This window comes from Neoarius graeffei, chromosome 20, assembly GCF_027579695.1.
Source record: "Neoarius graeffei isolate fNeoGra1 chromosome 20, fNeoGra1.pri, whole genome shotgun sequence".
Lineage (NCBI taxonomy): Eukaryota > Metazoa > Chordata > Actinopteri > Siluriformes > Ariidae > Neoarius > Neoarius graeffei.
Window position 1 is genome coordinate 40,950,501 of NC_083588.1, and position 24,437 is coordinate 40,974,937.

At 40.3% G+C, this 24,437-nt stretch overlaps 1 protein-coding gene across 4 annotated transcripts in view; it reads right to left on the minus strand.

Annotated features, from left to right (window-relative positions):
* Positions 1-2,254: 2,254 nt before the first annotated feature.
* gid4 (GID complex subunit 4 homolog) overlaps positions 2,255-24,437 on the minus strand; it is an 84,592-nt gene continuing 62,409 nt past the window's right edge. The window contains exons 1-9 of one of the 4 annotated variants that reach the window (XM_060901725.1): positions 10,516-10,532; positions 8,728-8,843; positions 8,529-8,609; positions 8,352-8,430; positions 7,133-7,316; positions 4,606-4,796; positions 4,404-4,511; positions 4,075-4,192; positions 2,255-3,874 (exon numbers count right to left, since the gene is read on the minus strand). In XM_060901725.1, coding sequence (XP_060757708.1) covers positions 3,247-3,874; positions 4,075-4,192; positions 4,404-4,511; positions 4,606-4,796; positions 7,133-7,316; positions 8,352-8,430; positions 8,529-8,609; positions 8,728-8,793 — 1,455 coding nt within the window. In that variant the 5' untranslated portion in view covers positions 8,794-8,843; positions 10,516-10,532 and the 3' untranslated portion in view covers positions 2,255-3,246. Of the gene's footprint in view, positions 3,875-4,074; positions 4,193-4,403; positions 4,512-4,605; positions 4,797-7,132; positions 7,317-8,351; positions 8,431-8,528; positions 8,610-8,727; positions 9,077-10,266; positions 10,362-10,515; positions 10,533-24,437 lie in introns of those variants that run through there. The other 3 variants (XM_060901724.1, XM_060901723.1, XM_060901726.1) reach the window with 3 other exon arrangements.

Consider the following 24,437-nt stretch of genomic DNA (forward strand, 5'->3'; position numbering starts at 1 on the left):
CCAGGGAATTGAACCAATGACCTTTTGGTCCCTAAGCTGCTTCTATAAACAATAGGCCATGGTTTTGCCCATAGGCTTCACACGACTTTTTTTAATTCTTATTTATATTAAGAATTTTTTAAAAAAGCTGTGTTCACTGCATCAATTTTGAGTTGAGATAGATATGAATGCAAGAACCACAGTTATTTTCATTAGAATACACTTTGCATGTTATTTTATTTGTACAGAAACCTTAGCAGCATATCAACAACACTTTGTGGAAGGAGGCTGAAGTTTATAGGGCACATGTGGAGGAGAAAGGAGGAATTCGTGAGTCAAGTGCTTCTTTGGGAGCCAGAGTAAGAAGGAGAGGAAGACCAGCACTGTCTTACAGTGGTGCTTGAAAGTTTGTGAACCCTTTAGAATTTTCCATATTTCTGCATAAATATGATCTAAAACATCATCAGATTTTCACACAAGTCCTAAAAGTAGATAAAGAGAACCCAGTTAAACAAATGAGACAAAAAATATTATACTTGGTCATTTATTTATTGAGGAAAATGATCCAATATTAAATATCTGTGAGTGGCAAAAGTATGTGAACCTCTAGGATTAGCAGTTAAATTAGTCATGTGTTTTCAATCAGTGGGATGACAATCAGGTGTGAGTGGGCACCCAATTTAAAGAACAGGGATCTATCAAAGTCTGATCTTCACAACACATGTTTGTGGAAGTGTATCATGGCACAAACAAAGGAGATTTCTGAGGACCTCAGAAAAAGTGTTGTTGATGCTCATCAGGCTGGAAAAGGTTACAAAACCATCTCTAAAGAGTTTGGACTCCACCAATCCACAGTCAGACAGATTGTGTACAAATGGAGGAAATTTAAGACCATTGTTACCCTCCCCAGGAGTGGTCGACCAACAAAGATCACTCCAAGAGCAAGGCGTGTAATAGTTAGTGAGATCACAAAGGACCCCAGGGTAACTTCTAAGCACCTGAAGGCCTCTCTCACATTGGCTAATGTTAATGTTCATGAGTCCACCATCAGGAGAACACTGAACAACAATGGTGTGCATGGCAGGGTTGCAAGGAGAAAACCACTGCTCTCCAAAAAGAACATTGCTGCTCGTCTGCAGTTTGCCAAAGATCATGTGGACAAGCCAGAAGGCTATTGGAAAAATGTTTTGTGGACGGATGAGACCAAAATAGAACTTTTTCTTTTAAATGAGAAGCGTTATGTTTGGAGAAAGGAAAACACTGCATTCCAGCATAAGAACCTTATCCCATCTGTGAAACATGGTGGTGGTAGTATCATGGTTTGGGCCTGTTTTGCTGCATCTGGGCCAGGACGGCTTGCCATCATTGATGGAACAATTAATTCTGAATTATACCAGTGAATTCTAAAGGAAAATGTCAGGACATCTGTCCATGAATTGAATCTCAAGAGAAGGTGGGTCATGCAGCAAGACAACGACCCTAAGCACACAAGTCGTTCTACCAAAGAATGGTTAAAGAAGAATAAAGTTAATGTTTTGGAATGGCCAAGTCAAAGTCCTGACCTTAATCCAATTGAAATGTTGTGGAAGGACCTGAAGCGAGCAGTTCATGTGAGGAAACCCACCAACATCCCAGAGTTGAAGCTGTTCTGTACGGAGGAATGGGCTAAAATTCCTCCAAGCCGGTGTGCAGGACTGATCAACAGTTACCGGAAACGTTTAGTTGCAGTTATTGCTGCACAAGGGGGTCACACCAGATACTGAAAGCAAAGCTTCACATACTTTTGCCACTCTCAGATTTGAAATAATGGATCATTTTCCTCAATAAATAAATGACCAAGTATAATATTTTTGGCTCATTTGTTTAACTGTGTTCTCTTTATCTACTTTTAGGACTTGTGTGAAAATCTGATGATGTTTTTGGTTATATTTATGCAGAAATATAGAAAATTCTAAAGGGTTCACAAACTTTCAAGCACCACTGTACGTTTACCAGTTGAGGAAAGACACCAGATTATCCACTGAGGACCTGAAAGACATTATGGATGACCGTGAAGAATGGAGGAAGCTAGTCAACGATGTCCGAAATAGCTTGCTCGAAATAGTAGTAGTAGTAGTAGTTGTTATTTTATTTTATTTTTATTGTTGTACATACACAGAATGAGAGAGAACCAAAATGTTCGGAAAATGTAATTCTCAAAAATGTGTTTTTTTTTTTTCTTAAATGAAACAATGTATAGGTTTTAAGAGAGAATAAGAAGAGGAGACAGAGCAGATTAATGTTCTCAAACATCACATTTCATTTTACAATAAGAGAATACGTTTCACAGAAGCATTCCACATAATTCTAAAAACAAAAAAGCTTCATGTTGAATCAGATACAGATTCAGTGATGCGTAAGATCCGTCATGTGACGGCCAACTATAGTGACAAGCGCAATAAATATTGCATACTGTATATGACGCACTGCATTGATTTCCAGTATGGATGAACAAAGCAACAACAAAAAAAAAGTATCTGAAACATTAATAACATTTCATTACAAACCATACCAAAAAATGATATTATTTATATATGTATATATATATATATAAAATCCCTATTAGTTACAGAGACATTCACGGTGTAATCATTTTGATAGGGTTCTACAAAGAACCTAAATGGCAGCAGGTCTAAAACTTGGTTGCTTTTAATTTAGCCAGTTTTATTCAAACAGCTTCAGCTTAAAGAGTGGCACGTTTAAAAATAGTAGATGCTATCAAGCACTATTAAAAGAAAACGTGCCTGCCAATTCACAATTCAGGTCCTCTAGCTCCCATTAGTTTTACGATTACAAGTCATGTACATGCAAACTGTGAAGAGGGTTTTTTTGTTTGAGAGGCATTAGACGCATCCTCTAAAGGGCACTTAGGCTGAGATGCCTTAAAGGGGGCCACCAAAGAACCCTCAACCTTGTGTATTCAGTCACTGATTCTAGTACAAATGATCTACAATAAAATATATGACCTGCGTCGTTAAGCAGATTGCAGTTTTCCTTCAAAGGCTTTCTGCCTAGACTTATAGATAAAGCAAAAGAAAGTAATTGTACTGTATTAGCCATGTTCGAGAAGAACGTTTTTGACTGTATTCTGCTTCACTGCACACTGACCTTTACTTGATACACTAAACTAGCTTGCCAGATGCAACTAAGCATCCATGCTTGCACAGGTCTGGTTACCTACATCAAGTTGGAATAGTGAAAAGGATTTCAGACATTTCAGAGTTGTGTTCAGCGGCTGTGGATGTCCACAGTTGGAGAAAACATCTGGCTCCTGGAGACATTTTTACGTGTCATAGTGGTGCAGCGTTTGAGGATCTCTTGCGCCTGAGGCCTGGGTGGAACTTTGGGTGATCTGGGCAAGTTGAACATATTGAGCTCAGATGTGGCAGGCAGGAGCTTGTTGTTGGTGGGATTCAGGCAGTCGGGCTGGGTTGTTCTACACCTTTGGACGTCCTCGGGGCTGCTCACGTCAACAGACCCACTGCTTGAGGAACTGCCACTGTAACTAAAAGTTTCTATGCTGCTGCCGCCGCTCAAGCTCCTGGCCCTGCTGTCCTCTGCAGGCTCCACTTCGGCAGTGGGTGGCTCATGGTGAACATCTGTGAGAACATTCAGTGAGTGTGATTTGGACTTATCACGGAGACTCAGGTTGCCTCCTGGAATCTGCAGGAGGTTGCATTGCGAACGACTGAGCTCATGTCCTGGGATCATCGGGGAAGAGTTAGCGGAGACCTGAAGTCGAGCCAAGTGGAGGGAAGAAGTTTGAAGCCCCCTCTGGGCACCAATCATCTGTACCCGTGGATTAATGTATGGTTGTAGGTACATTGAAGGGATGTAGCCAGTCCTGCAGTTGTACCTGAGATAAAAGAGAAGGGCAATGAGATTTCAAGAAATAATATCTGGAACAAATCAAAGGAGATACATCAACAAATCCTTCCTGCCATGTTCTTGTACACTTTTTTTCATGGCTGGCATCTGTTTATTCAATAACAAATGAGTTTATCTGTGGTTTGTGCATTATCTGCTTTTTTGCTTGCAGTCACGAAACATGCTTACCTAACTAACCACCATCCGTCATTCGATTTTCGGAGAACCTCAACCACGGATCCAATCTCCACAGACAGTTCATCTATTTTCGTGGATTTGTAACTTTTAGTGGCAACACATAGAGCATCTAAAGGAAGAAAATTGGGAATAAAAGTTACATAAAGCGCTTATATTTTTGTCATGATTTTCACATCATCTGAGATACAGTAGGTCATTACAGTAGAAGTGTGTCCTGTACGTGAACCCAGATCTACAATAACATTATGTCTATAGGCCAGTAGTGAAAGGTTTAACAAGCAGTACAAGCCTGAGTGTTATTTTTCTGTCAGAGTTCTTACTTTCTCCAAGTTCTTGATCAGCGCCCTCATCATCTGCCTCAGCGTTCTCCAGGTATGGAGCAGGAAACCAGGCGAGACATTTAGCCTCATTCTCAACCAACCACCAGCCTGTGAAGACACCGTTAGAAAATGTACATGAAAAAACACACAAACGTGAATAGTGAATGAGAGATAAGCCATGAGGGTATCTAATTACTCGCACCTGCTTTATCCTTGATGAGCACATCCACAGTTTCTCCCACCTCAACCTTGAAAGGACGGTTCTTCGTGTCCTTAGTCTCATAAGCAGCGATGCATCGGTACATCTGGGTCACGAATGGTTTGGTTACACCGGCATCTGATTTTGGGTTACTGCTTCTGCCCAGAGTATCTTCCGATGGCATGACTACAATGCTGTGCCAAATAACATTTCAATTAGCCTACTTTATTTCACTTCTCACATGTCGAAAATGTTTTTTGGGGTGCAGGTGTAGGGTTGCAAAATTCCCAGGAATTTTCAGAGTGGAAAATTTCCGTGGAAATTTTGGGAATTAACAGGAATTTATGGGAGTTTTGGGGAACTTTTGGGAATTTTCAAAACCAACTTTACTTAAAAATTTATACAAAAAAAAAGAAGGTCCTTTTATTCAGATTAGGATATTTCTCTGGGTCTCTGTTCTGTTCAGAAGAACATACAAGCAAAAACAAGCATGCAACTAATTAAAGAACTGAGAAAATTAATAACCACCAAATGTTTTACAAAACCAATATGGGTTTTCCCCGGTACATGTATAAAGTACCCTTTGGTGACTGACCCCTTGAAAATGGTTCCTCCAGGAACGATGACGTTTCAGTTGTCAAGACAACGGAAAAACTAAAATACAAGAGCATTTTGTTTTGTGCACAAGAGCATTGTGACGTATCTTTCTGTTTTTGTATTTTAGTTTTTCCGTTGTCTTGACAACTGAAATGTCATCGTTCCTGGAGGAACCATTTTCAAGGGGTCAGTCACCAAAGGGTAAACAGTAACCTTAGACTTTGTGAGAACTTATCTTCAAAAGCAACTTTAACTCTACTTATGATTTTGAAGACTGCTTCCTGTAACTTTTCTCATCTCATTATCTGTAGCTGCTTTATCCTTCTACAGGGTCGCAGGCAAGCTGGAGCCTATCCCAGCTGACTACGGGCGAAAGGCGGGGTACACCCTGGACAAGTCACCAGGTCATCACAGGGCTGGCACATAGACACAGACAACCATTCACACTCACACTCACACCTACGGTCAATTTAGAGTCACCAGTTAACCTAACCTGCATGTCTTTGGACTGTGGGGGAAACCGGAGCACCTGGGGGAAACCCATGCGGAGAACATGCAAACTCCACACAGAAAGGCCCTCGCCGGCCACGGGGCTCGAGCCCAGACCTTCTTGCTGTGAGGCGACAGCGCTAACCACTACACCACCGTGCCGCCCCCTCCTGTAACTTTTTTGTTTACTAATTATACTTCAACAACTTGAATTCCTTTTTCATTTTGCAACTGGTTTGTAAACCATGTCCTGTCAAGTAATTTGCTTGCAAATTATCGGATTAAAAGTAATGATTAGGGTATACAATGCTATTAAAACAATGACATTAAACAGCCTTGCTCTAGATTCAAAGAAAAAGGTGGCACTAATATATTTTACAAGCAGCAAAATTTATTTCAAGATTACTAGTAATTAGAAATTTTACATTTTTTAAAAATATTCCTTGTTATTTTATGAGGGGCGGCACGGTGGTGTAGTGGTTAGCGCTGTCGCCTCACAGCAAGAAGGTCCTGGGTTCAAGCCCCGGGGCCGGCGAGGGCCTTTCTGTGTGGAGTTTGCATGTTGTCCGCGTGGGTTTGCTCTGGTTTCGTGGGTTGCTTCTGGACTCTAAATTGACCGTAGGTGTGAGTGTGAATGGTTGTCTGTGTCTATGTGTCGGCCCTGTGATGACCTGGCGACTTGTCCAGAGTGTACCCCGCCTTTCGCCTGTAGTCAGCTGGCATAGGCTCCAGCTTGCCTGCGACCCTGTAGAACAGGATAAAGCGGCTAGAGGTGATGTGATGTGAAAAAAGGTAAAAATGGATTTTTTGCAAGATTTTTAGAAATCACTACTTGTTATGCAATGAGTTAGATTTCCAGTGAATTCTTCCCAAAGGGTACACTCTAGAAAAATAATCTATTCAATTCAAAATTACTAGATATCTTGTCCGAGGGACACTTAATAGAAATCTATTCAAATGCAGATTCAAGAGGTCCCCAACACAAAAAAAAAAATTATTCAAAATATGTGTAGTAGACCAAGGGATACAAGACCTTCTACACGTTTTTGGTAGGGAACTTGGGAATGCGCATTTGACCTTTGACAATTTTGACTGGATTTCTATTAAGTGTCCCTCGGACTAGATAATTGAGAATAATAATTTTTCACTGAAAAATTTGAATATAATTCTAATATTGAAAAACTAAAAGCCTTTTATTAATTGGCCTTTAGCAATATGCCCCATTCTTAATTAGCACAAAACAGTACATAATTGAAAGAAAGGCTTAACATGGGTTTTAATTTGTTTTTCTGGGTGATGAAATGTTTTAAAATGTTTAAAACTTAATAAATGCCAAAATTGAAAATTCCCAATATTCCCGGGCCCTTCAAAATTCCCGGAAACTTTCCACCCCTTTGCAACCCTATGCAGGTGTGTGTGTGTGTGTGTGTGTGTGTGTGAATACCTGTTCTGGGAAAATTCTGGTTTCAGATCATCTGGACTGGGAAGCAGAAACTGGACGAGCTCTGAGCTTTGAGAGACGGAAGGAACAGCGGACAGCAGTGCCGTGCAGTACTCCTCCAGCAGCTTCAGCCTCAGCAGGGACTTACTGTAGCTGTTCTTCTGAAGGCCTTTCTTTACTTTCTCAGCTGCAAGCAGATGTATGAAAGATGTGTCTAAGGCCACATTTTTTATTCTTTTATATTGATTTTAAAATAAGTATTTATTTAGAAGTGTATGTACTTATATTGGGTGGCACGGTGGTGTGGTGTGGTGTGGTGGTTAGCACTGTTGCCTCACAGCAAGAAGGTCCTGGGTTCGAGCCCAGCAGCCGACGAGGGCCTTTCTGTGTGGAGTTTGCATGTTCTCCCCGTGTCCGCGTGGGTTTCCTCCAGGTGCTCCGGTTTCCCCCACAGTCCAAAGACATGCAGGTTAGGTTAACTGGTGACTCTAAATTGACCGTAGGTGTGAATGTGAGTGTGAATGGTTGTCTGTGTCTATGTGTCAGCCCTGTGATGACCTGGCGACTTGTCCAGGGTGTACCCCGCCTTTCACCCGTAGTCAGCTGGGATAGGCTCCAGCTTGCCTGCGACCCTGTAGAACAGGATAAGCAGCTACAGATAATGGATGGATGTACTTATATATATATAATTTATTTATTCCCCCCATCATCCTCATGTCCTGTAGGCCAATTATCCTGTCAGTTGCCAGCCTCTATTGAAAGCACACACATACTTAATCTACTGTCGGGTTGCTAGGTTTGTTGCAGCTTCACAACCATCCATCCATTATCTGTAGCTGCTTGTCCTGTACAGGCTCACAGGCAAGCTGGAGCCTATCCCATCTGACTATGGGTGAGAGGCGGGGTACACCCTGGACAAGTCGCCAGGTCATCACAAGACTGACCCACATGAGTCAAACAACAATTCACACCTACGGTCAATTTAGAGCCACCAATTAACCTAACCTGCATGTCTCTGGGAGAAACCAGAGCACCTGAAGGAAATCGACACAGACATGGGGAGAACATACAAATTACACACACACAGAAAGGCCCTCGTCGGTCACTGGGCTCAAACCCAGAACCTTCTTGTTGTGAGGCGACAGTACTAACCCCGACACCACTGTGCCGCCCTGTATGTATGTAATTAATTTTAAAATAAATATAACAAGACCAGGTTTACCTTTAAACTTGGGAACAGTCCTTACTGACTTTTGAAAAGGACCTACATTTAAAGCTGCACATTTCTTCTTAAGTGTAATCTGAAAAGGAAAAAATAAATAAATAGAGCATGTAACAGAGACTGTAAAAAAATTAGTCTAAAATATCAAGATTTATTTGTGGGGGGAAAAATACTTACATGCAGTGTTCTGAATTCCTCAAGCGTTCTGTAGATGATGATCTCATTTTGATCTGACCAAAGAACAGAGGCCATGTAGAGCTAGAGGGAAGGTACAAGCTTAAATTTACTGTGTGCTCAGTGAGTGGTCAATACTTTGTTTAGTAAATAAATAAATAAATAAATAAATAAATAAAGTGCACTGTAAACATTGCCTTACTTTGCTCTTCTCCTTGTGCATCACTCCTAAAAGGAGAACACGAACAGGAAGTCTGCGTTCTTCCATCTCACTCTGTGCTGTTTGCCTGGGTTTGTCCCTGTGAAGGCGCTGCTGCACTGCAGGTGAACACGGTGAGGAACCGCAAGACACCCGACCATATAAAGCTCAGTACTCAGGGAGGTGGAGTCAGAAGCAGGTGGGCGGCACCGTGAAACCGCCCCTTCTGATTTTTTTTTTGTATTATTTAATCTTCTTGTAATTATATACACCTCATGAATAATGAATGATGTTCAATCAATTACATGAAACAATCAGTTACATGACATGTTTTAGTTCTATTCTCAAACAGGCTTCTGAAATGAGTGTTTAGGGAGTTAAGTCACAAAATAAAAACAATAAAAGACAAAATTCATTTTCTTTGTCATGCTTATGATCATTATAAAATGTATTCCAGGTTTTTCTATGATTAATGTCAGGATATTGTAGCATATGATGCAATTAAACTATAACATCTACAAGGACACACTTATGAATGTCCAAACTTTTGACTGGTACTGTGTGTGGTGTTGGTTGATTAGTAATTATAAATAAAGCCTTTAAGGTGAACAAGGTGTGTATATCCATCCATCCATTATCTGTAGCCACTTATCCTGTCCTACAGGGTCGTGGGCAAGCTGGAGCCTATCCCAGCTGACTACGGGAGAGAGGCGGGGTACACCCTGGACAAGTCACCAGGTCATCACAGGGCTGACACATAGAAACAAACAACCATCCACATCTACAGTCAATTTAGAGCCACCAATTAGCCTAACCTGCATGTCTTTGGACTGTAGGAGGAAACAGGAGCACCTGGCAGAAACCCACGCGGACACGGGGAGAACATGCAAATTCCACACAGAAAGGCCCTCGTCGGCCACGGGGCTCGAACCCAGGACCTTCTTGCTGTGAGGTGACAGTGCTAACCACTACACCGTGTGTGTGTGTGTGTCACAAGGGTGAAGGTTCTGGGTTCGAGCCCAATGGCCAATGGGGGCCTTTCTGTGCGGAGTTTGCATGTTCTCCCCGTGTCCGCGTGGGTTTCCTCCGGGTGCTCCGGTTTCCCCCACAGTCCAAAGACATGCAGGTTAGGCTAACTGGTGACTCTAAATTGACCGTAGGTGTGAATGTGAGTGTGAATGGTTGTCTGTGTCTATGTGTCAGCCCTGTGATGACCTGGCGACTTGTCCAGGGTGTACCCCGCCTTTCACCCGTAGTCAGCTGGGATAGGCTCCAGCTTGCCTGCGACCCTGTACAGGATAAGCGGTTATGGATAATGGATGGATGGATGGATGGATATATATCAATATCATACAATTTCTTTTTGCCAGGTTAATGTTCTTATATTTTTACATGTAATTCTTTTGTAAATGAGGCACCATGTAATTACAATAAATACATATTCATAATTAGCTTACAGAATAAAAAAAAAATAGTCGTTTGATGTCTTTAGAATTCAAAACTTTTTTTTACTGTGAAGAAAACCTTTAGGGAAAGACTTACAGAAATGTGATGTGGGTGGGTGGAGAGAGAGAGAAATCTGTAAAGCAGCAAAGCCTTCAAACAATAATGAAATTAAATGTTTCTGTATACAAAAAAACACGAAATACCTCAGTAAACAGTAATAAACTAAACAATAAGTCAATATTTGCTGTGACAAGACCCTTTGCTTTCAAATAAATAAATGAATGGAATTAGTCTCAGGTAGACAATGCAGTTTTATCAGGAAATTAGCTTGTAACTTTTACTAACCATTTTAGAGAAACCATCACAGTTCTTCTGGAAACTTTACCATATCTTCTTCTTCTTCATCTCCACAACCTTCATTATGTTTTTTTTTTTTTTTAAATCTGAAAAATATATAACTCTAAGGTAACCTGTTGCTAACAAACATTTTTCTGTCATTTTTTTTTTTTGGATTAGGCTCACTTAAAAAAAAGAAAAAGAAAAATGTCACATGTCTGTACATGTAAAATGTTGTTCTGACTCAGTAATGTAGAAGTCATAAAATAACATCTGTAACAAAATGTGTACAAAAAAACCTGGGACTTTCGCACATTGAACTTCCCATTTTTAGTCTGGAATGTAACATAAATAGGCGACAACAGTAATCAACATTTCAGAAAATCCTTCTCTAATGGGTTTAATTGGGGATAAGCTCAGAGAATTTTAGAAAAACGTCATCGAGAAACTGAGAATTGTTGTTGTTGTTGTTGTTGTTGTTGTATCGTAACTTGCACTTAAAAATCTGGAAAAAATTATGGATGTGTGAACAGTTTGTTCTTACACAAGCCTAAGTGAGTTTCAGCCCTGTACTGTAAATAGGAACAGTCTGTCCTTGTCTATGTAGCTGGGAAATCCTGCAACACCACCCTACAGCCGCCACACCCTGGCTTTAAAATAGTGCACCCTGCCTAGTGTACTGTATACTCAGGAAGCAGGCTAATTATTTGGGATCTAACCTCAGCTTCCAGCTAAGTTATTATAATGTAATCTCATCTCTCATCTCATTATCTCTAGCTGCTAGAGATGATGAGATGAGATGAGATAAGATGAGATTAGTTATTAGTTAGTCAGAAAGGCCCCCGTTGGCCTCGAACCCAGAACCTTCTTGCTGTGAGGCGACAGTGCTAACCACTATGAAATGACATCCATCATTACTTCAAGACATGAAGTGTCTTTTAATTAATTTAAAAAAACCACTGAGTTTATATTGATCGAATATGTGTTATGTAAGTATCCTGTAATATTCTAGGATCTTGAATGATCTACTTCATCAGTTTTTCTAAAATTCTTAACCAGCTTCACAAGGTCAACACCTGGAATGCTTTTCAGTTAACAGATGTGCCTCGTCAAAAGTGCAATTTCTTGCCTTCTTAATGCATTTGAGATCAAACAGTAAATAATAAACATACAGTAAATATCCCGATTAGACAACTGTAGCAATCCATATTAGAATAGAATGCCTTTATTGTCACTGCACAAATGTACAACGAAATTTAGTTCATCACAGGAGAGCAAAGCCGCTGCATATGTACGCGCCGCCACTCTTGGGCACTTCACCCCAAGGCCGTCCTGTGTTAACCTAACTGTATGTCTTTGGACTGTGGGGGAAACCCACGCAGACACAGGGAGAACATGCAAACTCCACACAGAAAGGCCCCCGTTGGCCTCGAACCCAGAACCTTCTTGCTGTGAGGCGACAGTGCTAACCACTACACCACCGTGCCACCCACTTTATTATGTCAAGAACCGCTCAACTAAGTAAAGAGAAATGACATCCATCATTACTTCAAGACATGAAGTGTCTTTTAATTAATTTTAAAAAAACATTGAGTTTATATTGATTGAATATGTGTTATGTAAGTATCCTGTAATATTCTAGGATCTTGAATGATCTACTTCAGCAAATTCTTAAGTATGAGGTATCTTACATGTAGCACAAAAATAAACATTATTTTTCTCACGAGCAAATGAGAAAACACCAAAGTATTGGAGTATTTATTTTTGGATTACGCTCGTCAATAAACTGACTTAGAAATGATATAGGTCTCTAATATAAAAACTCAGTTTTAATTTTAAGATGACGTAAGATGAAGTTCTTTTATAAAGTCACTTCAACAGTATTTTGGAGAGTAACTTTTATTTATTTTTATTCTAAATGAAAGTATCAAAAGCTATTGTTTTTCTCAGAGAAAAAAATAATTTGTGAAAAGATGCAAAAGTTAATTATTACACACAAAAAAATTTGCTTGAGTGATTACATTTTAAGCTAAACTACTATTTGTCTAACAGGTGTGTTAACATTCTCTCGCACGAGCAGATCTTGGGCAATACTGTACGATACCTGTGAATTCAGGAAATGATTCAAGGAAGTTTTTGCAATGAATTCCTGTCAGGTCATAAAAATTGTTGAGGAAATGTTGGTGGACACGTCTACACTTTCCTCCCCCCTTTTTTCTTTCTTTGTTTTGATGCGCTACAAAGAGACCTTTGTTTGCCTTCAGTACTTTCAACACGTACACACTGCAAAAAATGGCCTTTCAAAAATAAGAAATAAAAGATTAAAACAAAGCATATTTGCTTGAATCAGGTGAAAAAAATCTGCCAATGGAACTAGTCAAATTTGACTTGGTAAGATTTCTTAAAGTAAGATGAAAAATCTAACCTGTTTTTAGATGAAATAATTCCAAAATAAGATTGGGGAACTTATTATGCGAGATCTGATTAACTCAAAATAATCAAAATAGTTCTTATAACAAGATCGTACTTTTTACATTTAGCCATTCAAGTCATTTTTATTTATTTCATTTTAAGAGTATTTCACTTAAATTCATGACAAAGTCTTAGCAGTAAAAACTGAATTTAAGATAAATATACTAATATTAGGATTGTTAAATTCTACAACTAAGCATTGCTAGCTTAAAAGATTCTCCTTTTGTGACCTGTAATTAGTAAAATACTCTAGATATGAGACCAGAGACTATCTTGAATCAAGTTGACGACACGTGTAGCATTGCAACAAGTTTATTTTTTTTCCCATTTCAACATTCAAACATTAAAATATCTCTTAAGATTCCACTTCCCCAGGACCTCAGGCACCAAAAAAATAAAAAATAAAAATAAAAAAAAAGTCTACGCATTTTGACTTACAGTGCTTACACAATGCCAAAGCAACAGTGCATTTTGGGGGCACTGACTATTCATGTGTACCGTACGAGGGGTTTACAAGATCAGGCACAAAAAACAAACAAACAAACAAACAAACAAACAAAAAAAACCCACTGAACTTAACTCACAGCATTCCAAAAAGACCTCACTAAAATGCCCTCCACTCACTCATAGCCTTTTTGAAGGCACTTGTCTGGTCTAGAGTATGTACAGCATCTAGAAGGAGCTCAATCTGAGTAAACAGTCACAGTAAACTAAAGATATGCAAGGTGACCAAACGTCTACGCATTTTGACTTACAGTGCTTACACAACGCCAAAGCAACAATGCATTTTGGGGGCACTAGATTCAAAGATTTCAGTGAAGTTCATTTATTCCCAAAATAAGCATACTTTGTTTTTGTTTTTTCTTGAAACAAGATGAACCGCATTTGACAAATGTCCAAAATGTACTTACTTGTTTTAAAAAAAAACTTGTTTTATTTTCAAAGGTGCTCCAAATAAGACTTTTTCAAGACATTTTGTCTATACAAGATTTTCAAGATGGACTGTCTAAAAACTAGCCTTTCTAGCTAAATGAGGTTTTGCTTGTTGGGCAATTATGTCTTATAATAAGGGTGGCTAGATGTTTTGACTTGAAAATAGACAAATAAACTTCCTAAGATTTTTATTTTTTGCAGTGCAGTCCACAATGTCTCATTCTCATCTCATCTCATTATCTCTAGCTGCTTTATCCTGTTCTACAGGGTCGCAGGCAAGCTGGAGCCTATCCCAGCTGACTACGGGCGAAAGGCGGGGTACACCCTGGACAAGTCGCCAGGTCATCACAGGGCTGACACATAGACACAGACAACCATTCACACTCACACCTACGGTCAATTTAGAGTCACCAGTTAACCTAACCTGCATGTCTTTGGACTGTGGGGGAAACCAGAGCACCCAGAGGAAACCCACGCAGACACGGGGAGAACATGCAAACTCCGCACAGAAAGGCCCTCGCCGGCCACGGGGCTCAAACCCAGACCTTCTTGCTGTGAGGCGACAGCACTAACCACTACACCATCGTGCCGCCCCTGTATGGTTATTATATACGATTATTAAGCCAACACTGATTTCTGGTTTTACATGACAGATACCAGGCAAGACCAATCCATTTTTACACAGAATAAGAACCAGACTATACTTAAAGACCAGTTCTGACTGAAGATGCACAGAAGATGTTTAAGCTGGACATTGTTTTAGGTTAACTTATTTTAAGCTTAATAACAAATGCACAGTGGGTATTTAGAGATACTTTCAGTATTCAGTTATTTTAAAAAAAAGACTACTAAATGGTGCTTTAAAACTTTTTTACTTTAAAAACTTTTTCAATTAAAAGCTTTAAACTTTGTGACTCTTTGCACTTAAAGAATTTTTATAAATATTTATTCATTTGGAGCGGCATGGTGGTATAGCAGGTAATGGTGCAGCTTGAGGGTCAGGGGTTTGATTTAGGGTTCATACGCTGTCTCTGTGGAGTTTAACATATTCTACTAGCGTCCTTGTTGGTTTCCTCAAAGTTACATGCTAAGGGGATTCTATCCATCCATCCATCCATCCATTATCTGTAACCGCTTATCCTGTGCAGGGTCGCAGGCAAGCTGGAGCCTATCCTAGCTGACTATAGGCGAGAGGCAGGGTACACCCTGGACAAGTCACCAGGTCATCACAGGGCTGACACATAGACACAGACAACCATTCACACTCACATTCACACCTACGGTCAATTTAGAGTCACCAGTTAACCTAACCTGCATGTCTTTGGGGGAAACCGGAGCACCTGGAGGAAACCCACACAGACACGGGGAGAACATGCAAACTCCGCACAGAAAGGCCCTCATCGGCCACTGGGCTCGAACCAAAAACCTTCTTGCTATGAAGCGGCAGTGCTAACCACTACACCACCGTGCCACCCTTTCCAGAGAACAGGAAATTATTGTAAATGTCTCAGAATATCAGTTACACTTCCACTTAACTTTTATTTCTTTTGTTCCCAGAAAAAAAAATAGTGAATGCTTTCTTTCCAGTAAGATTGCACTTAACACTTTCACCAGCACCAAAGTATGACAGAAATCTAATCAAAGCTATTCCTCTCCTCCAAACACATAATTGTTAGTAAAAGCTAGAGATATAGTCAAGACTCCCGCTATCAAGTCCAAAAGAAGTCCAAGACTAAGACTAACCAGGGTCTGGTCAAGACACAGTCAAGATCAAGCCCAGAAAACATGCTTTTCAAGGCCTACACTTCACTTCAATTAGTTGGCTTCACTGGTACATTGAGACAATTATTAGGCTATGTTTTAGGAAGAACAAACTACTTCTTATCAAACTTTGTTCATGAGAAAAGATGACACAAACATCATTCTTACAGAATCTTACTCAAGCCCATGTTCATGTTCAATAAGACCAATGTCCAAGACCAAGACAGTTTCAAGTACAAATGCCCATAAATCCAATTAATCACTGCAAAAAATAAAAGTCTCAGCACCAAACTCAAGTCTAAGACTGAACTCAAGTCTTACAGCCCTGGTGAAAACATTTCCCATTTTCCAGCTTTAAAAACAGAAGATACAGTCATCCTTGCACTTACTGGCCAAATTTGTCTTGGTTCACTGAAAATTCAACCTGTTAAAAAAGAGCGGTTGATCAGCCATCCCAGAAATCTTTCAATCTTCTCACATTCTGTAATCCAAACCTTGGTACTACAACCATACCATTGTTTGTCATGCCAAGAATGAAATGGAATGGAAACTCAATTGTAGTCAGTCATGGGTATTAAAAAATTCTGCCAACTTTGAATTATCTAAACTAACCCTCTCTCCTCCTCATGTAATATTATATAATTGAGCAGCCAACCCTTGAATTTGATACCTTAGTAATTCCTGACAGGGAAGCTTATAATGACTCATAAGATCACTTACACTTATACCCAACTCTCCTTTATCTAAATCCTCTCTTGCCTGTTGCTTTGCATTGTTGTTGTTGTTGCATATATACTCACTGGTCACTGCTGAGACGTTTTTCTGCTCATCATGGTGGTAAAGAGTGCTTATTCGAGTTACTGTAGATTTCCTGTCAGCTCAGACCATTCTGATGTTTGATGTGAATATTAACTGAAGCTCTTGACCTGTATCTGCATGATTTTATGCATTGTGCTATTGCTACATGATTGGCTGATTAGCTAACTGCATGAATGTGCAGTCCCCATGCCTGTGTGATCTGTAATGTGACATAAAAATGGTGCCTACTGCCATCTGGCAAGGCACGCTGCAATACAGATGCGAGTGGGGAGTCAAACTCTTGTGGTTACCAGAGGACTAGCCCCCCCACTGTAACCCTAGCTATGTAATATAGGCAAGAGGCCGAGGGCTACGAAACGGAGATTGGCATCGCCAAACGCGCCATTAATGGTGCAGGAAGGACTTTGACTTTTTTTGACATGCCTGTGTGGGTTTCCTCCAGGTGCTTTGGTTTCCTCCCACAGTCCAAAGACATGCAGATTACAATGTCTTGCAAAAGTATTCATCCCCCTTGGTGTTTGTCCTGTTTTGTCGCATTACAAGCTGGAATTAAAATGGATTTTTGGGTTGGTTAGCACCATCTGATTTACACAGCATGCCAACCATTTTAAAGGTGCAAATTGTTGTTTTATTGTGACATGAACAATAATTAAGGTGAAAAAACAGAAATCTGGAGTGTGCATAGGTATTCACTCCCTTTCCATATGAAACCCCTAAATAAGAGCTGGTCCAACCAATTCACTTCATATGTCACATAATTAGTTCATTAAGATCCACCTGTGTACAAAGTGTCACTTGATCTGTCCCATGATGTCTGTATAAATCAACCTGTTCTGGAAGGACCCAGACTCTGCTACACTACTAAGCAACAACATGAGAACAAAGCAGCACCCCAAACAGGTCAGAGACAAAGTTGTGGAGAAGTATAGATCAGGGTTGGGTTATAAAAAATATCCCAAACTTTGAATATCCCAGGGAGCACCATTAAATCCATTATAGCAAAATGGAAAAAATATGGCACCACTACAAACCTGACGAGAGAAGGCTGCCCACCAAAATGCACACACTGAGCAAGGAAGGCATTAATCAGAAATGTAACAAAGACACCAAAAATAACACTGAAGGAGCTGCAAAGATCCACAGCGGAGATGGGAGTATCTGTCCATAGGACCACTTTAAGCCGTACACTCCACAGAGTGAGGCTTTATGGAAAAGTGGCAAAAAAAGTAATTACTTACAAAAACACCTTTGGAATTTGCCCAACAGCATGTGGCAGACTCCCCAAACACATGGGAGAAGGTTCTCTGGTCAAATGAGACTAAAATTGATATTTTTGGCCATCATGAGAAATGCCATGTGTGGCACAAACCCAACACCCTGAGAACACCATTCCTACAGTGAAGTATGGTGGTGGTAGCATCATGCTGTGGGGATATTTTTCATCTGCACAGACAGGAAAGCTGGTCAGGACTGAAGGAAAGATGGATGGCACTAAATACAGGGCAATTCTGGAGGAAAACTTGTTTGAGTCACCCAGATGTTTGAGACTGGGACGAAGGTCCCAGCAGGACAAGGACCCAAAACATACTGCTAAAGCTACACTGGAGTGATTTAAAGGGAAACATTTAAATGTCTTGGAATGGCCTAATCAAAGCCCAGACCTCAATCCAATTGAGAATCTGTGGCATAACTTGAAGATTGCTGTACACCAATGCAACCCATCTAACTTGAAGGAATTGGAACAGTTCTGCCTTGAGGAATGGGCAAAAATCCCAGCGGCTAGATGTGCTAAGCTAATAGAGACATACCCCAAGAGACTTGCAGCTGTAATTGCAGCAAAAGGTGGCTCTACAAAGTACTGACTTTGGGAGGGTGAATATCTATGCATGCTCCAGATTTCTGTTTTTTCAGCTTAATTATTGTTTATGTCATAGTAAAAAAAAAAAATTACACCTTTAAGGTTGTAGGCATGTTGTGTAACTCTAATGGTGCTAACCCCCCAAAAAGTCCATTTTAATTCCAGCTTGTAATGCGACAAAACAGGACAAACACGAAGAGGGATGAATGCTGTAAGTCAATTTGCTACTTTAATTTTTGCACAGTTGTGAATGTGAGTGTGAATTCTTGTTTATCTGTGTGTTAGCCCTGTGATAGATTGGTGACCTGCCCAGGGTGTACTCTATCTCTTGCCCGAAGTCAGCTGAGATTAGCTCCAGCTTCCCCCACGACCCTCATGGATAAGCAATATAGACAATGGATAGACAGAAGGATGGATGAACGTGTAGGTGTAGATGTCTTCCTACTAAAGTGGATGGTAAGTGTATTTCTTGCTATGTCTACATTGCCAGTCAAAGATTTTTGGAAATCCAAAATTAAGAATATGTAAACTTTCTGTATTCTACATAAACTGGTCTCAGTTTATGTATGAAAAAGGCTCGTTCGATAAAAATTTGTAGGAATAAATAGGAATATATTTATTTAGAAATGTATATGATTTTGTTTCATTAGAAACAATTTTGATCCAGTTGGAAAAGCCTGAGACTCTTACAGTCACACTAGACACATACCATATTTGTCCCATATTTGTCATGAAGTGGATCGGCAAACCAGACAAACCAAAGTGCTAGACAATACTCAAAAATGTTAAGCTGGGAAGTGGTCAGGAAATCAGCAAACATGCATAAACTTGGTGATATGTGGTAATAACATGACAGTTGTACCTTATATGTTACTTTGTTGATTCACTGGATACCATGGAATGAGCTCATGTTGCATGGCATAGGTTTTTCCAAACCCTGACTCATCAGAAGTCCTTGATTGATAGCCATGTCCATTCACTGGCTTCATAGGTACACTCAGAAAATAAAGCACATTATTGTACTTTAAGGGGTACACCAGCTCGTCACTGGGGCAGTACCCTCTAAGTACCCTAGTCCTGGGTATGACTTTAAACTGCAACCGGTGGGGAGTCTCAGGTCCAGGAGGACTTGAGTACTGGGGAAAGTGGAGTTACCCCTTAATCACCATTGCTACCAGGTCCACTCTGACCCGGAGTAGTAGCACTTACCTGGGTTCCAGCTATGGGTGAAAAAGTATATCAATAAGGCTCTGGCAGCAGGGCGCTTTCCGGTGCAATGTGGCAGATGAACCCAACAGGGTCAATGGCGCACCACCTGATGGTATGCAGAAGACCCACTCAAATGGCCAATGGATGGCATCACTCGGCAAGTCAGTTGTCACTGCAGGGCAACTTCCATACCCGTCAGGTCTGTGGTACATTTGTGCACCATTTGGCATCAGGTCTGGAGGTCCAGAGAGACAACACGATGGGGGCACAACATCGTTTGTCTTACCTGACTGTGCAAGACACTTTGTTAGGAGAGGAGAATAGTATGTGAGAGCTCATGAGGCCAGACATTCCATGGTGGCTCAGCCGGGCTGTTTGTGCCGCCGCTGCGGGCGACTCTGTTGCTCTGGTGTGGGCCTCGTGGTCCATCTGCATTTCTGTGCATTCTAATGAAGCAGTCATCATCGCTAGCGATGGACAGCCAATGATGATGACCCTCTAAGGTACTTATTTGTACCTTTTATATACTGATTGGGAACATATATGTACCTTTTTGGCCCTAAAAAGGTACACATAGTTACCTTGAGGTCCAATAATAAACCCTAGGAGGTACATGAGTGTAGATTGTACCTTGGGGGACAGAAATGGATTCCTACTGCACCCCTATTTCTGACAGTGTAGCGTTTCAAATTGGTATCTCTCTGCAAATTGTTGATCTGCTTGACTTAACTGTTGATGTGCCTACTCACATGTCCCATCACTTTTTTGAAACCACATGCCAACAGCTGGTGGGTCTGTGGGTATAGGTACGTGCCAGGGAGACAGCAGTGGTTAGAAACCCAGTATGAACTGGAATGGTGTGAGCTATGTGCAATGCAAGAACCACAGAGATAAGAGAAAGAGATCATGCTAGCTGACACTTAGTGATAAAATAACCTTCCTTAAATAAGGTGCATCACAATTAATCATTTTTGTGGCCAGGAAGAAGGTCTGCAACAATCAGTTACATGATTGTACTATTCAAATATTATGTAAAATAATATTTTATAATTTGACCATTTATAATTATATAATTATTGTGAATGCTTACAGTGTATTGTCGCTGGAGGTGACAACTTTAATATCTGCATTCATTTCTCATCTAATAATTATAATTGTGAGCTATAATTTAAAAGGTCTTTTAACTATTCTTTTAATAGTCACATCACTATGATTAGCCTCCCTACTGGGAGCACGACTAGGATTGTAGTATCAAATGTATATTGTCACAGAACACATAACTGCAATTTTTTAGGAATTTGTTCGTTTGTTTAATACTGTTTTGATGAAATGTCATGATCCAATACAAGAGAAGCCATGGTCTAGTAGTTAGAGAAGCAGCTTTGGGATCAGAAGGTTGCTGGTTTGAGTCCCTGGACCAGCAGGAATGGCTGAAGTGCCCTTGAGCAAGTCACCTAACCCTGAACTGCTCCCTGGGTATGCTGTATGTTGATCTGGTTAAGCGTGTCTGCTAAGTGACATCGATGTACTGTGGCATGTATTGATTGAAAAATGATTATTAGATTATATAATAATTATAGGCCTTGCAAGAACCAAGTCACTTGTTACTCAGTCATGTGTGTTGGCCACCAAAGTTGACAAAAACCACTTGGAAGTTCTCACTCCATTGCTTTTGGCCCAATTCTGCAAGGGTTTGAGAGTTCTCCTGATGGACTCTCAATTTCAAAATCCTCCATTTTTAATAGGATTCACGTCAGGAGATTGGCTTGGCCGTGGAAGACCTTCTTGAGTTGTTTTGGCTGTATGTTTGGGGTCGTTGTCTTCTTGAAATATCCATCTTCTTTGTAAAATCAATTTCTTGGCAGATGAGATTTTAAATTTTCCCCTAAGTATTCATGTTTCTGATAATGGACTTACAGTATACAGTGGCATGCAAAAGTTTGGGCACCCTTACTGAAAATGTCTGTTACTGTGAATAGTTAAGTGAGCAGAAGATGAACTGATCACCAAAAGGCATAAAGGTAAAGATGACACATTTCTTTTCAGCGTTTTCTGCAAGATCTGTGTATTATTTTTGTTTTGTACAATTGGAAAGTGAAAAAAGAAAAGGAACATCATGCGAAAGTTTGGGCACCCCAATACATTTGAATTCTCAGGTAACTTTTACCAAGGTTCCAGACCTTAATTAGCTTATTGAGCTGTAGCTTGTTCAAATTCTTTGTTAGGAAAGGTCAAATGATGCAGATTTCAAAGCTGTATAAATTCTCTGATTCCTCAAACTTGTCCCTAAAATCAACAGCCATGGGCTCCTCTAAGCAACTCCCTGGCATTCTGAATAATAAAATAATTGATGCTCACAAAGCAGGAGAAGGCTACAAGAACGTAGCAAAGTGTTTTCAGGTAGCTGTTTCCTCAGATTGTAATGTTATTAATACATGGCAGTTAACAGAAACAGTGGAGATCAAGGTGAGATCTGGAAGATGAAGAAAACTTTCTGAAAGAACTGCTCGTTGGCTTGCTAGAAAGGCAAATAAAAACCCGTTTGACTGCAGAAGACCTTCAGAAAGATTTAGCAGACCCTGGAGTGGTGGGGCACTGTTATACTATGCAGCGACACCTGAACAAATATGATCTTCATGGGAGAGTCATCAGAAGAAAACCTTTCCTGCATCCTAGCCACAAAATTCAGCATCTGAAGTTTGCAAATGAATATCTAAATAAGCCTGATGCATTTTGGAAACAAGTCCTGTGGACTGATGAAATCAAAATAGAACTTTTTGGCCACAATGTGCAAAGGTATGTTTGAAGAAAAAAGGGTGTCAAATTCAAGGAAAAGAACACCTCTCCAACTCTGAAGCATGGGTGTGGATCGATCATGCTTTGGGGTTGTGTTGCAGCCAGTGGCACAGGGCACATTTCACTGGTCGAGGGAAACATGGATTCGAATAAATACAGTGGTGCTTGAAAGTTTGTGAACCCTTTAGAATTTTCTATACTTCTGCATAAATATGACCTAAAACATCATCAGATTTTCACACAAGTCCTAAAAGTAGATAAAGAGAACCCAGTTAAACAAATGAGACAAAAATATTATACTTGGTCATTTATTTATTGAGGAAAATGATCCAATATTACATATCTGTGAGTGGCAAAAGTATGTGAACCTCTAGGATTAGTAGTTAATTTGAAGGTGAAATTAGAGTCAAGTGTTTTCAATCAATTGGATGACAATCACGTGTGAGCGGGTACCCTGTTTTATTTAAAGAACAGGGCTCTATCAAAGTCTGATCTTCACAACACATGTTTGTGGAAGTGTATCATGGCACGAACAAAGGAGATTTCTGAGGACCTCAGAAAAAACATTGTTGATGCTCATCAGGCTGGAAAAGGTTACAAAACCATCTCTAAAGAGTTTGGACTCCACCAATCCACAGTCAGACAGATTGCGTACAAATGGAGGAAATTCAAGACCATTGTTACCCTCCCCAGGAGTGGTCGACCAACAAAGATCACTCCAAGAGCAAGGCGTGTAATAGTCGGTGAGGTCACAAAGGACCCCAGGGTAACCTCTAAGCAACTGAAGGCCTCTCTCACATTGGCTAATGTTAATGTTCATGAGTCCACCATCAGGAGAACACTGAACAACAATGGTGTGCATGGCAGGGTTGCAAGGAGAAAACCACTGCGCTCCAAAAATAACATTGCTGCTCATCTGCAGTTTGCTAAAGATCACGTGGACAAGCCAGAAGGCTATTGGAAAAATGTTTTGTGGACGGATGAGACCAAAATAGAACTTTTTGTTTTAAATGAGAAATGTTATGTTTAGAGAAAGGAAAACACTGCATTCCAGCATAAGAACCTTATTCCATCTGTGAAACATGGTGGTGGTAGTATCATGGTTTGGGCCTGTTTTGCTGCATCTGGGCCAGGACGGCTTGCCATCATTGATGGACCAATGAATTCTGAATTATACATGTGAGGAAACCCACCAGCATCCCAGTGTTGAAGCTGTTCTGTATGGATGAATGAGCTAAAATTCCTCCAAGCCGGCGTGCAGGACTGATCAACAGTTACTGGAAACGTTTAGTTGCAGTTATTGCTGCACAAGGGGGTCACACCAGATACTGAAAGCAAAGGTTCACATACTTTTGCCACTCACAGATATGTAATATTGGATAATTGTCCTCAATAAATAAATGACCAAGTATAATATTTTTGTCTCATTTGTTTAACTGGGTTCTCTTTATCTACTTTTAGGACTTGTGTGAAAATCTGATGATGTTTTAGGCCATATTTATGCAGAAATATAGAAAATTCTAAAGGGTTCACAAACATTCAAGCACCACTGTACCAGCAAATTTTGGAAGCAAACATCACACCATCTGTAAAAAAGTTGACTTTAAAAAGAGGATGGGTCCTACAATAAGACAATGATCCAAAACACACTTCGAAATCTACAACAGAATACCTCAAGAGGCACAAGGTGAAGGTTTTGCCATGGTCCTCACAGTCTCCTGACCTAAACATCATTGAAAATCTGTGGATAGATCTCAAAAGAACAGTGCATGCAAGACAGCCCAAGAAACTTGTAGAACTGGAAGCCTTTTGCAAGGACGAATGTGTGAAAATCCCCCAGGTAAGAACTGAAAGATTATTAGCTGGCTACAAAAAGTGTTTACAAGCTGTGATACTTGCCAAAGGGGGTGTTACTAGGTACTAACCATGCAGGGTGCCCAAACATTTGCTCCGGGCCCTTTTCCTTTTTTGTCATTTTGAAAATGTCTCATCTCATTATCTCATCTCATTATCTCTAGCTGCTTTATCCTGTTCTACAGGGTCGCAAGCAAGCTGCAGCCTATCCCAGCTGACTACAGGCGAA